General features: G+C 42.6%; 1 protein-coding gene across 1 annotated transcript; it reads left to right on the top strand.

The window, feature by feature from the left end:
- The first annotated feature begins 2,153 nt into the window (after positions 1-2,153).
- Positions 2,154-12,363, top strand: LOC117383527 (toll-like receptor 13). Its single transcript, XM_055227723.1, is given in 7 exon segments — positions 2,154-2,284; positions 3,619-3,769; positions 11,108-11,483; positions 11,582-11,610; positions 11,612-11,777; positions 11,883-12,000; positions 12,126-12,363. Coding segments are annotated over 7 exon segments (1,209 nt in total).
- The last annotated feature ends 1,373 nt before the right edge of the window (positions 12,364-13,736 follow it).

Here is a 13,736-nt window from a genome sequence, read left to right on the forward strand (position 1 = left end):
GACCCTTAGTGTACTGCAGTACTGTGACCCTTAGTGTATTGCAGTACTGTGACCCTTAGTGTACTGCAGTACTGTGACCCTTAGTGTACTGCAGTACTGTGACCCTTAGTGTACTGCAGTACTGTGACCCTGAGTGTACTGCAGTACTGTGACTCTGAGTGTACTGCAGTACTGTGACCCTGAGTGTACTGCAGTGCTGTGACCCTGAGTATACTGCTGTACTGTGACCCTTAGTGTACTGCAGTACTGTGACCCTTAGTGTATTGCAGTACTGTGACCCTTAGTGTACTGCAGCACTGTGACCCTTAGTGTACTGCAGTACTGTGACCCTTAGTGTACTGCAGTACTGTGACCCTTAGTGTACTGCAGTGCTGTGACCCTGAGTATACTGCTGTACTGTGACCCTTAGTGTACTGCAGTACTGTGACCCTTAGTGTACTGCAGTACTGTGACCCTTAGTGTACTGCAGTACTGTGACCCTGAGTGTACTGCAGTACTGTGACCCTTAGTGTATTGCAGTACTGTGACTCTGAGTGTACTGCAGTACTGTGACCCAAAGTGTACTGTAGTACTGTGACCCTTAGTGTACTGCAGTACTGTGACCCTTAGTGTACTGCATGTGACTCTGAGTGTACTGCAGTACTGTGACTCTGAGTGTACTGCAGTACTGTGACCCTGAGTGTACTGCAGTACTGTGACCCTGAGTGTACTGCAGTACTGTGACTCTGAGTGTACTGCAGTACTGTGACCCTGAGTGTACTGCAGTACTGTGACTCTGAGTGTACTGCAGTACTGTGACCCTGAGTGTACTGCAGTACTGTGACCCTTAGTGTACTGCATGTGACTCTGAGTGTACTGCAGTACTGTTACTCTGAGTGTACTGCCGTACTGTGACCCTGAGTGTACTGCAGTACTGTGACCCTGAGTGTACTGCAGTACTGTGACTCTGAGTGTACTGCAGTACTGTGACCCTGAGTGTACTGCAGTACTGTGACTCTGAGTGTACTGCAGTACTGTGACCCTTAGTGTACTGCATGTGACTTTGAGTGTACTGCAGTACACTCACCCTCCGTGTACTGCAGTACTGTGATCGCCTGTGTGGCAGAGAGTGTGTGTGTGTGTGTGTGTGTGTGTATATATACACACACACAGAAATGCTCTACAACTGAGCACTGTGGCCCAGTACAAAGCAGCAGATTTTCATTTACATGTTTTTACAGTTTAAAAGTGACATTTGAGATAAGGTGTAAGTAAAACAGGAAGCCTCAAACACAGGACAGTACAGGACGACTCAAACATGTGTGAATCAGGTTGAAATACAACTCTGAGGAAGAGAACACTGTGATTAATAAAACTCTAGAAAGTTAATATCATACACTTTTGAGATTTTGTTTTGAGACTTTTGTTTTTAAAACCATTCTTACACTTTCCTTATTTCAAGTCCTTTCTTTCTTCATGAACAGAAACTAGATACAGTGCTCTCTCAAATCCATCCTTTGGTCCATATGTCATCTTTAATGTGGATGTGGAAACATTTCATCTGGTTTTGATCAAAAATAAGCCTCATTAAAGCCGCTCTGAAGTCATGGTCCAGAACATGGACAGAACATTACCCATAAGATCCACAGAACGAGGCCAGGGATTCCCCTTTGTTTAGGTCTGAATCAAACACTCATATATGTGAACATGTACATGTGAAAACTCATGCATGTGAACATTCATATGTGTGAACACTCACACATGTGATACACAAATTATCATCATCATCATCACTTTTATTATTTTATTATTATAAAATATTATTATTTATTATTATTATTAAAGGACACAAAGGATGGGACAATTCCCTGGTCCATTTCCTAAAGTGGATGGTATTATTATAGTATTATCATGGTATTATTATAGTATTATCATGGTATTATTATAGTATTATCATGGTATTATTATAGTATTATCATGGTATTATTATAGTATAATAAAGTCAGATCATATGGGCTTTTGAAACTCTATCTGCTGTCGGCCCATCTGAGCTCCGGTCCATCTCAGTCTGAGCCAGAGCTTGAGAAATGTCATGGAAATTATCTATAAAATAACATCAAAATATGCAAGGCAGAGTTTGTGCTGCAGTGGCCCAGAGCAATGGGCCCAGGGCGATGGGCCCAGGGCGATGGGCCCAGGGCGATGGGCCCAGGGCGATGGGCCCAGGGCGATGGGCCCAGGGCGATGGGCCCAGGGCGATGGGCCCAGGGCGATGGGCCCAGGGCGATGGGCCCAGGGCGATGGAGTAAACACACTTAAACACTGAGGTCCAAGCCCTTCCCCAAGTACAGTTTGTGTTTAGGTCAGTCTGGCTGGACATTGGGCCTTTGCTCATAGAACGTAAACAAAGTAAAAGTAGTAAAGTACTGTACTTAAGTTAAAATGTTAGGTATCTGTATTTTACTTAAGTACATTTTACAGTGTGTACTTTTTACTTTTACTTGAGTAAATCTGAGAGCAGTATCTGTACTTTTATTCCACTACATTTTTTAACTGGACTGAAAAGTAAAAGTATTTTTATTATTGTGTGAAACCTGCTGAAAAGGCCGAGGGTTTATTTTAACACGTTCATAATTTGAACAAAACAAACATATACCCCAAAAATGACTGATTTAATTGTTTCTGTTGCAGCTCAAAGCTTTTTCAAAATCACCACTACAAACAGGTACTTTAATACTTTTACTTGAGTACATTTTTTCATGTGATATTTTTGTTTTACAATTTTTTTATTTATTTTTTTGCTCCAGTATCTGTACTCTTACTTAAATAACAAAATGGAGTACTTCTTCCAGCGCTGGCTCAGAGCAGTAACACCTTTGCATTAGTGTTTGAGTGAGGATGATCAGACATGTCCAAGGTCTTCTGTGACACCACACTGAGGGTTTCAACACTTCTTACATTGTGACTTTGGACAAAAGAAAAACAACACACATACAAACATATCTACCACAAAATCAACAAATACATAAATGAGACCGGTGGTGGACAGCTGAAGCATGGCTGTGTGGAAGGGGGTGTGTTACATGAGACGAATGGTCTGGTTTGGTGCTGATTCTTACATGATTTGAAAGATAACTCTTGGTGATGGGAGCCAGATGTTAGATGCCATCGCCTGCTGGGTTTGACTTGAGTTATGTAACATGCTTTTTCTCCACGCGAGGTTGAAGGTTGAATTCATGGCTACCTCCAGTCCAGTGGTGTGAAACTTCAAAGCTCCTGATCAGAAGATTATCCATGAAAGAGAGAGATTCTGTACCAGCATTTTAACGAGTCCAGCAGGTAAATCTGCAGCTGTATTTACATCCATTCATCCATGTTCTTCCTCTTATCCGGAGCCAGTTCGCGGGGGCAGCAGTCTAAGCAGGGACTCCCAGACTTCCCTCACCCCAGACATGTCCTCCAGCTCCAACACAAAAAACAACCAAAGAACACACAAAAACAACCAAAAACACACAAAACAAACATAAAACACACAAAAAACAACAACAACAAAATACAACACAAAAAACACAAAAACTGTTTTGTTTTGTTTTTTTTGCTAGAAATGGGAATCCATCCACTTTGTTCTGCTGTATCTAGGGCCTCACAGAGGTCTGAGGAGGGACTCTCAGACTTCCCTTTCTGCACAGACTCCCTCCAGCTCCTCCTGGGGTACTCCAGGGCTTTCCCAGGCCAGCTCAGAGACACAGTCCCTCCAGTGTGTCCGGGGTCGTCCCAGGGGCCTACTCCAGTGGGACATGGATACCTCTCCGGGAAAGAGATATTCAGGAGCCACCTCAGCTACTCCTCCCCACAAGGAGGAGCAGCAGCTCTACTCCGAGCTCCTACCATGTGACTGAGCTTCTCACTCTGTCTCTAAAGGAGTGCCTAGCTGCCCTGCAGAAGAGACACATTTGGATCTTGTCCTTTGGATCATTCACCAAATCTCAACACACACAGGGACCTCAGCACACACAGCACACACAGAGACCTGAGTACACACAGGGACTGCAGCGCACACAGGGACCTCAGCTTAACAACTCTGTCAATCAAACCTGTTGCTAACGCTAGCCAGAGCAACCTCGGGGAAGGAAAATGCCTGATTTGATGCAATAGTAAAATAAAAAACCCAGGATCATGTAGCACTGGTTAATACGAACATTTAAGACCAAAATGATGAGTCTGACAGGAGCGGTTTCAGAGAGAGAGGGGACACAGTTTATACATAGAAAGTGAAGTGGAGACAGAAGTGAAGAGTGGATGAAGCCAGAAGCACACCCATGATCGTTTCCTGTTTGGAACACAGTTAGCAGGTTAGCTATGTCCATTTATATATACAGTCTGTGGGTTAATTACACTAGAATGACACATAGGCGCTAACTACACATACAGACAAAGTTGGGATCACAGACAGCAGAACAGTTGTTTGGCTTTGGGATATATCTTTACACCGGACACTCTGGGCCCTCTAAAGGTTTCCTCTATAGAAGGACCTTGGTTTGTCCCATATCAAACTAAGCCCCCAGAAACTCCAGGCCTGGCAGGAATGCAGCCACAGCTTTCTCTATGAATCATGTGACGATTACTCTCTGCTCTATGTCGCCCTGGCAGACAACACATGCTCACATCAAAGGAGATGAGGTCATCAACATGCGTCCAGATCAAAGGGGATGAGGTCATCAACACGCGTCCAGATCAAAGGGGATGAGGTCATCAACATGCGTCCAGATCAAGGGGCCCAAACATGGCCATTGAAGTCAATGGGCCAAGCTCAAGGGTGCAAGCTCAGTCGCTGTCAGTCCCTGTCATCCAAACACTAAACCAGGACTAAACCAGCACTAAACTAGTAATAAAGCAGGAGTACAACAGGACTAAACCAGGACCAAACCAGGATAAAACTAGGACTAAACCAGGACTACAGCAGGAGGTGGGTCCCTGAGTGTGAGATGGTTCATGTGGCTCTAACATGTGGGAGATGTACTTTGGTGCTGATTCACCAAAGTACATCTCCCACATGTACACAAGTCTCATAGAATATCAATAATTCAAAGCACTTCCTAAAAGTCGTCTGTTGTACCTTTTAAGAAAACTGACACTGATTAGTTCTGTGGAGAGGTGCTGGTTTCAGATGTTTACATGAATATAACTGTGTCAGGCTGCATTATATCTTGGTTTCAGAACGGTGCGTCACAGGCCCTTGTTCCTCAGATGTGGTGAGTGTCCTGTTAAAATGGCAGCGTTGTGTTCGTGCTCGACCTTTGGAGTCTAATCTTGTGCATGTGACTTTCAGACATAAGAGCAGATCCGGTTACGGCCTCGTGGCACAGATGGTGATAAACATCGTGACTGGCATGTATAATATCTATATCGTCTCCAGTTTCTTAGATTGCTCTGAGAAACCAAATGTGCTCTGAAAAGAAAACAAGATAGATCTACCACCAAACACTCACATTTATCACAAATGGGAGTGATTGAGATTTTAATGGGGACTTCCAAATAGCTGTCATTCCAGTCCTTTGTCAGACTTTGGTCACTTTTGGATCTCCTCAAACATGACGTGGGCTCAGTGGGCTCTGTGCCAGGGCCCTGCTGCCTCTCTTTATATAACGCCTCGTTTAAACCCTCATTTAAAGGGGTAATTGGTCAGTGGTACGTGCCATCGGGACCGTCTGTGCCTCAGCCGGGTCACAGTGCTGGCAGGTCGACAGGTGCAGTGGACATCATGGGACAGTAGAACAGGATACAAGGCTATTGTGGCGCACGATTTTGGAGAAATATCAAATTGATGAAGAAGGGCTGAGTCTGAACTGTCATAGTGTGGTGCAGTTAAAACACTCAGCACACAGGCTTAAAGGACCTGTGTTACTTTTGTGAGCTTTAAGCCATGTTAGAATGTTGTTGCCACTTCAAAAACAGACCTGGAGTTGTGTTTTGATTCATTCACACATGTTTGAGTAATGCTGCATTATAGTGTTGGGAAAGATCGTTCAAAAAGTAATTAGTTACAGTTACACTCTCCTCCACAGAGCTCAAAACCACCAACTCACAACTGTACAACAACAACAGAGCAAACTACTGTCCCCCTACTACTGTTACCAAACAGATATCAGAACATTACAAACACGAGGACGCTACATAACAGGAGAGATACTGGAGTAGAACCAAAGCTGAACCTCCAAACAGAATTAGCTGCACTTATAAGCAGCGTGAGCCGAGATGTCCACTGTGGACAATAATAATAATAATAAATGCAAATATTTATCCATAAAATCCACAAATATCTCTATATTTCCTCATGTGTGTCAAAAATAGCGATTACTCAACCTCGAGCCAGCACTAAACCAAAGCTGCTTCTGATATTACTACATTACATCACAAGGTGGTGTTTTTGGTTTGAGAGAAGACTTCAGCCTAAATATACAGGGTATGTGAGTCAAACATGTGTGAATAAAACAAAACACAGCTCCAGGTCTGTTTGTGACGAGGAAACATTAGAACAGATGAGAGAATAGTGTGATCTGGGCCGTCATGGGTCATCATGTCGTTAGCTTCCCTCTTAATTTACTAAATGTTTTATTTTGAAATCACTTACCTTGTTTCTGCTGCAGATTTACTTCCTGCCCTCTTGTGTTCTTTGATTATGACCCCGCCCTCATGTCCTGCACCTGTTTTATCAGCTCCCCTCAGCTCTGTGTGTTCCCTTCCTCATTTGCCGGATTGTCTCTATGTGGGTTTCCTCTATTTCTGTGACTTGTGCCTTGGTCTTATTAAATCAATGTAAAACTTCTTCTGACTCTGGTTCTGTTTTGAAGCCATTCATTCTGTCTATGTCAACATGCAATAATCATTTAGTGTACAATAATACGGATGGTGGAAGAAATACTTTGCCTCAGTCTCACGTCTTCAGAGGAAGAGGAGACTGTGGACTTGGAGGTGAACAGTACCTTCGGACTGGCAGACTGGGGTGGTGGTCCCTCTGTTTAAGAAGGGGGACCGGAGGGTATGTTCCAACTACAGGAGAATCACACTCCTCAGCCGTCCCGGTAAGGTCTATTCCACGGACTGGAGAAGAGAATGCGACCAATAGTTGAACCTTGGATTCAGCAGGAGCAGTGTGGTTTTTGCCCCGGTCACAGAACACTGGACCAGCTCTATACACCTCATCGGGCGCTCAAAGGCTCATGGGAGTTTGCCACAGTCCAGATGTGCTTTGTGGATATGTAGAAGGCATTCGATTGTGTCCCTCATAGTGTCCTTTGGGGGGTGCGCTGTGAGTCGGAGTGCGGAACCCTTTGCTGTCCGGTCCTTGTATGACCGGAGCAGGAGCTGTGTTCACTGCAGTAGGTCAGACCTTTTTCCAGGGCTGCCCTTTGTCACCGGTTCAGTTCATAGTTTTTATGGACAGCAGTCAGGGGTCAGAGGGCGTTTAGTTCAGGGATACAGATGATGTTGTCCTGATGAACCAGGACCTACAACCCGGCCCCAGATAGTCGGAAGATGGATGAATGGAGTACATGGAGTATTTAATGATTCATTTTCTTTTGTCAAAATCTAGTCCTGTTTTGTTTTAACTCTGCATTGGTGCAAGTGTGTATTTAAATCTGGCTTGTCCCTCTTGTGCATTGCTCATTAGCAGTATTCATGATTTTTGGACACATGCACAGCTTTAGAACAGTGCTTTCATACAGTGGAGTGAAACTGGGCAAACTCATAATGCACACAGTGCAAAGATTTCTAAAGGTAACCTTAAAACACAAGTTTAGCTGGGGACCAATAGAATTTACAGATTTTTGTATTTAGTAACACTTCTGGTTTCTGCTGGTCAGAGTTGAAAGCAGAAGGGATACCACGACGTGCTTGTGCTGAGTGGACACTGGCACTTGACCTGGCTGCGGAGAAGCAAAGATAAGTCGTATCTTCAAATGTATTTTCATAGATGAGGAACCATTTATGTAAAACTGAAGATACTGTAAGGTCAATAGCAGGTAGGACTAAGCCGGAGTTAAATGTAGTACTGACCAAGAATAACAACAAGACCACGGAGCTGTGTCCCTGGGTGTGGTACTGTGGTGTCCACTGCTCCTGACATGTTTCTCCACTGGCATGGAAGGATGGGTCAAATGCGAAAGACAAACAAGTGTACCTTAAAGCTGTGTTGAAACCAGTACGGTTCTTATCCCTGACTTGATGTTTTTAACCATGAACAAGTAAAAGTGCTATTAGAGTTCTAATAAGGTTCTATCTTCATCCATTTGGAACTGTTTAAGCTAAAAACAACAACAATCTGAAGAAAAGCAGGTGAACAATGAGGTCATATTTAGAAGAAGAAATGTGTATCTTTTTAAGTCGGCCAATAATAATTCAGCAGAATTGGTACACAAATAACCATCATAAAATGAACATTAAAAGAAAAGAGGCAGAATAAAACCCTTTAGGTCACATGCACAGATAAACAGATTTATTTGAGCCTGGATTTAAACATTGTCAAAGTAGAGGCCTGAAGACTGTTCCAGGTTTTAACTGCACAAAACTCAAATGTTGATTCCGCACATTTAGTCCTGACTCTGAGCGCCAACAGGAGGCTGGGACTAAACTAGGACTAAACCAGGACTATATCAGGTCTACATCAGGAGGGGGGTCCCTGAAGTCCTCAGAGTGTGAGATGGTTCATGTGGCTTTAACATGTGGGAGATGTGCTTTGGTGCAGGTCCATGGAGAGATTTGTATACAAGCAGAGCTTCTTTAAAGTTTATTCTCTGAGCTGCAGGAGCCAGTGCAGAGACCTGAGCACAGGACATGTGTGTTCATTTGAAAGTTTAAAATCTCTGGAGCCAACGAATCTGATAAAATATTCACAATACTGTAAAATCAACATTAGATAATACTTTAAAGGTTACACAGAATTAGCTCTTTTAGCCCTGTGATAATGCTCCTTCTCATTCACACATGTTTGAGTAACCCTTCATAATTAATCTGTCCACATCCCAACGTCAACATGCTCTGTTCCACATTGGGATGTCATGAACCAGGAGTTTTCCTGTTTTACCTTGAGTTCAGTAAAGGTTGGAAATTTCAGGTCTAGAATTATTCAAATGATTCTAGTGAAGATGTGTGGAGTTTAAAAACACATTGGAGCACCTCCTGTATTATCACATGACATCACAAGTTGGAATTGTGTTTTTGATGAGGAAACATTATAACACAGATCAAAAAACAGTGTCATATGGTCCTTTAAGGATTGGTTCAGTTGATCCATGAGGCTTAGAGTTGGACTTAACCCTGATGTTTTGTGTTGAACAGGAGTCTGGCTCAGGATGAGGTGTCACAGCACTTCTCTTTTCTCACTTCTGTTTCTGCTGCTTCAGCCTCACTTTTCACAGTTTTACTCTTTACAAAACTGCAGCATCAACTTTGATGACCACAGTCAAATAGTTTGTGGCCATAATAAGCTCACTTCTGTTCCCTCAGGTCTCCCCAAAACAGCCACTTATCTGAGTGTGTTTGACAATCACATTCAGAGAATCAACCAGACAGATTTTAAAGGTTTCACCAGACTTGATTTTTTACATCTGGGGTCAAACTACATCTCACACATTGAAGAAGGGGCCTTTTCAGATTTATCTGCTATAACTCAGATTATCTTGGCTTTCAACGAACTCACAATCCTGACTGACAACACTTTTATCGGGCTGTCAAACCTGACATCTCTGTGTCTACACAGCAACAAAATATATTCTGTTTCAAAGTGCGCCTTTGGGCCTTTGAAGGAACTGCAGATTCTTGATCTGGGATCAAACAGATTGGTCCAAATCAGTAACATTATAAACATTGTTTCACATTGTCCTGCAATACGATTTCTGGATCTGAATTTTGACCAGTTGACCTCATTTGAATCTGACCTTTTCCCAACACCTTTGTTAAACCTGACTGAGCTGTATCTCAGATCAAACCCATTGAAGAGGTTTCAAGTTCACTCTGATGTGTTTCCAAGTTTAAATGAGCTTCAGCTTTCAGGACTGCCACCGGATTGTGACTGGGATGTGTCTCACAGATCCCTGAAAAGTGTGAGGAGTTTGATCTTGGAATTTGGAAACCAAGTAAACCTTCAAATGTATAAATCCGTCTTTCAAAGTGTCGATTCAGTTGAGAATGTGTTGCTGTCTGACTTTGACATCACATGTTACTGTTAACTTGTGAAATTTCAACCTTGCAAAACTTGCGTGCATTCGGTGTGAGTATTCAGATTCTAAATGAAACTCTTCTTCAGTCCTGCACTGATTTAACTGAACTGCATCTCAAATCAAATTCAGTGACTGAGTTATCAGAGTGTTCTCTGTGTATGATGACACAACTGGCTCGCCTGTCAATAGAGTCAAATGAATTATCCACAATACCAACCACGATCAGAAACATGTCCACGCTCACATATCTGTCCTTTGATAAAAACCATATCACAGATCTTCACTGTTTTGACTTTTTACATTTGACGTCATTATCTGAACTCAACCTAAATTCCAATCGAATTTCCAAACTCAACAGCTGTGTGTTTAAGAATCTCCATAACTTAAAAATATTAAAGGTGCAAAATAATGTCATTTCTTTTCAATCGGATAGTTTTGGTTTTGCTTTGACTCATTTGACAAAGTTAGATGCAAGTGGAAATAGCCTTGGGTGGTTTCAGAAAGGAACATTTAAAAATCTACAATCTCTTGTTGAATTGGATTTGAAATCAGACAGAGATTCTGTTGTTGAAGACGGTGCATTTGAGGGACTTAGGAATTTAAAATGTTTGATTTATACACCATCTTACTTTTATATTGGAGATTTTTCAAGTTTTGGACAATTAGAAAAACTTGTCATGTTCCTTATCTACAAACCACTAAACACAAGAACAAATATTGACTTTTTCTCCGACATGCCTTCACTGCATGAGTTAAATGTGATAGTGGATAAATCCAGCTGTTTTATATGGACACTGAACCTTCTTAAAAGTATGAGAAATTTAAGAGTACTGTCATTTGAAAATTATTGCTGCAATATTTTTGAAGACAACTTGTTTATTTCAATACCTAAACTATTACGTCTTCAGTACATCAACTGCGAAGATTTCAGTCACGGACCAGAGTTGTTTGAGCCTCTGAAAGACCAAAACGTTCTGGACTTAACAAACAATAACATACAATCTTTGGACATTTTACATGGTGCTAATCTCACCAAAGTGGAAAAGTTGATCTTACAAAACAATAAGCTAGCAGTTATAAATGAGGCTGTTTTTGAAGCTCTCCCTTCACTAAAATACCTTGACTTATCTGGAAATCCTTTTGCATGTAACTGCTCAAACGCTGGGTTCATAAGCTGGGCGATCAGAAACAAACAAGTCCAAGTGGTCAATGCTTTTCAGTACAGATGTTCTTCTCCTCCGACTGAAGAAGGACACTTTCTGCTGGACTTTAATGTGCAGCTGTGTTGGGAGTTCACTGGCTTCCTCTGCTTCATCTCCACCTCTGCTTTGGTCCTTGTCACTCTTCTGTCCTCCTTCACCTATCACTTTCTGCGCTGGCAGCTGGTCTACGGCTTCTACCTCCTTTTGGCATTTCTCTACGACAGTAAAAAGAAGAGACAGGGCTGTCCTGACATCTACGACGCGTTTGTGTCCTACAATGTCCATGATGAGGACTGGGTTTATGGAGAGCTACTCCCTGAACTGGAAGGGGTACAGGGATGGAGACTGTGTCTGCACCACCGCGACTTCCAGCCAGGTACAGCGTCTTTTCAGTCTCTCCATCTGTCAGTCCACACCTGATGGATTGTGTCCATGTGTTCCTCTGGAGCTGTGTTAACCTCACATATTCTGCTGTGTTCAGGGAAACCCATCATTGAGAACATCACAGACGCCATCTACAGCAGCAGGAAGACTCTGTGTGTGATCAGCCGCCGCTACCTGCAGAGCGAGTGGTGCTCACGGGAGATACAGATGGCCAGGTATGGACTCACTGCAGCTTGATCTGCCTTGGGGTGGACCAGGGACAAACCTTGGTTATTCCAGGTTTAGTCCTGGTCTAGTCCTGATTCAGTCCTGGGCTCTCACTTGTTTCTCCTGTGTGCAGTTACCGTCTGTTCGATGAGCAGAAGGACGTGCTGATCCTATTGTTTCTAGAGAAGATCTCATCCAATCAGCTCAGTCCGTTCTACCGCATGAGGAATCTGGTGAAGAGCCGCACGTATCTGAGCTGGAGCCAGGTCCAGAGCCATAAGGGCCTGTTCTGGGAGAATGTACGCAGAGCGTTAGAGTGTGGCAACGAACCTGCTGACAGCCACAACCCTCTAACTGCTAACGTTTATTAGCTGCTAACATAAGGATCTTGACTGACGCTCATAATAATAGACTAGAAAGAATACACATTTTATGCACATCTGAAATATATCCATATATCCATTTTCTTCAGATTAAACTATTACATCAATGATTATATTGGATTATTTTACATTTGGTTCATTGAATGAAAATTTGTTTTTCTGTGCTTTCACTTTTCTTCAGTCTTCCTCACATGTAAATGATCTGATAAACTGTATGTGCCTTTTGTTGCCCTGCCCTCCCATTACTTTAGACGACTATGGATATGTACTTGGGAATTCTATTGTTAGAAAACTAGAGAAAAGTCTCATAAATATTATGAAATATTATTTTATCATATGTTGGTAGTTTTGTAAAATATTCAATGTTCATGTGCACCAAGTCAATAAAGCCCTGATTGTCACCTCAGGTGTGAAAAGTGCTTTGTCGTCTGAGATCAGCAGCTCTATGCACTCTGATACGATCAGTCAGGATGACGCTCGTAGCAGCTTCTGGAATAAGGTCAATATTGAGGTCATAGTCTGTAGATATAAATGGACACAGCCTTCTAGCCAAAATATTCCAAATAGGACATAGGCGTGATTGGGCTCCATCAGCTCCAGTTCACTTTCTATTGAAATCACTCTCTCTGTAACTGCTGCTCCGGCTCGTCATGTTGGTCTTAAAATATCTGTATTCAATTTTCCCCGAGGATGCTCCTGAAAGCATTGAGTGACAGCGTCGCTAAGCATTCACCCTCTGCCAAACCCAGAGGTGTGGGCGGGAAGGGGCGTTACCTTCAGCAGCCTTGCTCCTGATTGGCTGTTTGGTTGCTGTGATACACGCAGTTGAAATTCCAAATGTGTAACGTGGAAATGGCTGTAACTGCTAGCCTCAATTGAGATTTGATTGGAGCCAAACGAGTTGGGTGATGTAGCACTCCTTTAGTCTACGTCTTTATGCAGTCTGTCATTGAGCTGCTTAAATGTTTTTGTCTGTCAGTGAGGTTTCACTTCAGGGTTGCCAGATCCACAGTTTTCACATGGAATTGGGCCAACATGAGCTGCAGCAGCTAAAACATTGGCTAGTTGTCACATAGGTGACCCGTGTAGCAGTGGAACAGTCGTCATATCAGAGCACTGTTGTGGTGTTTGTCTTTGAGAGACTCACTAGATACAGTTTTGTATGTTTGCCGCTCTGGTCACTAAATAGTTTTTCTTTTTTTTATCCTTGAGACTAGACATTTTTTCAAAGTAGAGACCTGTACTTTTACAGTTTGTTATTATGGTTATGGTATTATTATGCTTCTCTTTGAAGTCCACATTTAAAGACACTAAAATATGCTTAGTACATTTTAAGAATAAGGGGTGTTTCTCATGCTCAT

This window comes from Periophthalmus magnuspinnatus, chromosome 16 (assembly GCF_009829125.3).
Source record: "Periophthalmus magnuspinnatus isolate fPerMag1 chromosome 16, fPerMag1.2.pri, whole genome shotgun sequence".
NCBI lineage: Eukaryota > Metazoa > Chordata > Actinopteri > Gobiiformes > Gobiidae > Periophthalmus > Periophthalmus magnuspinnatus.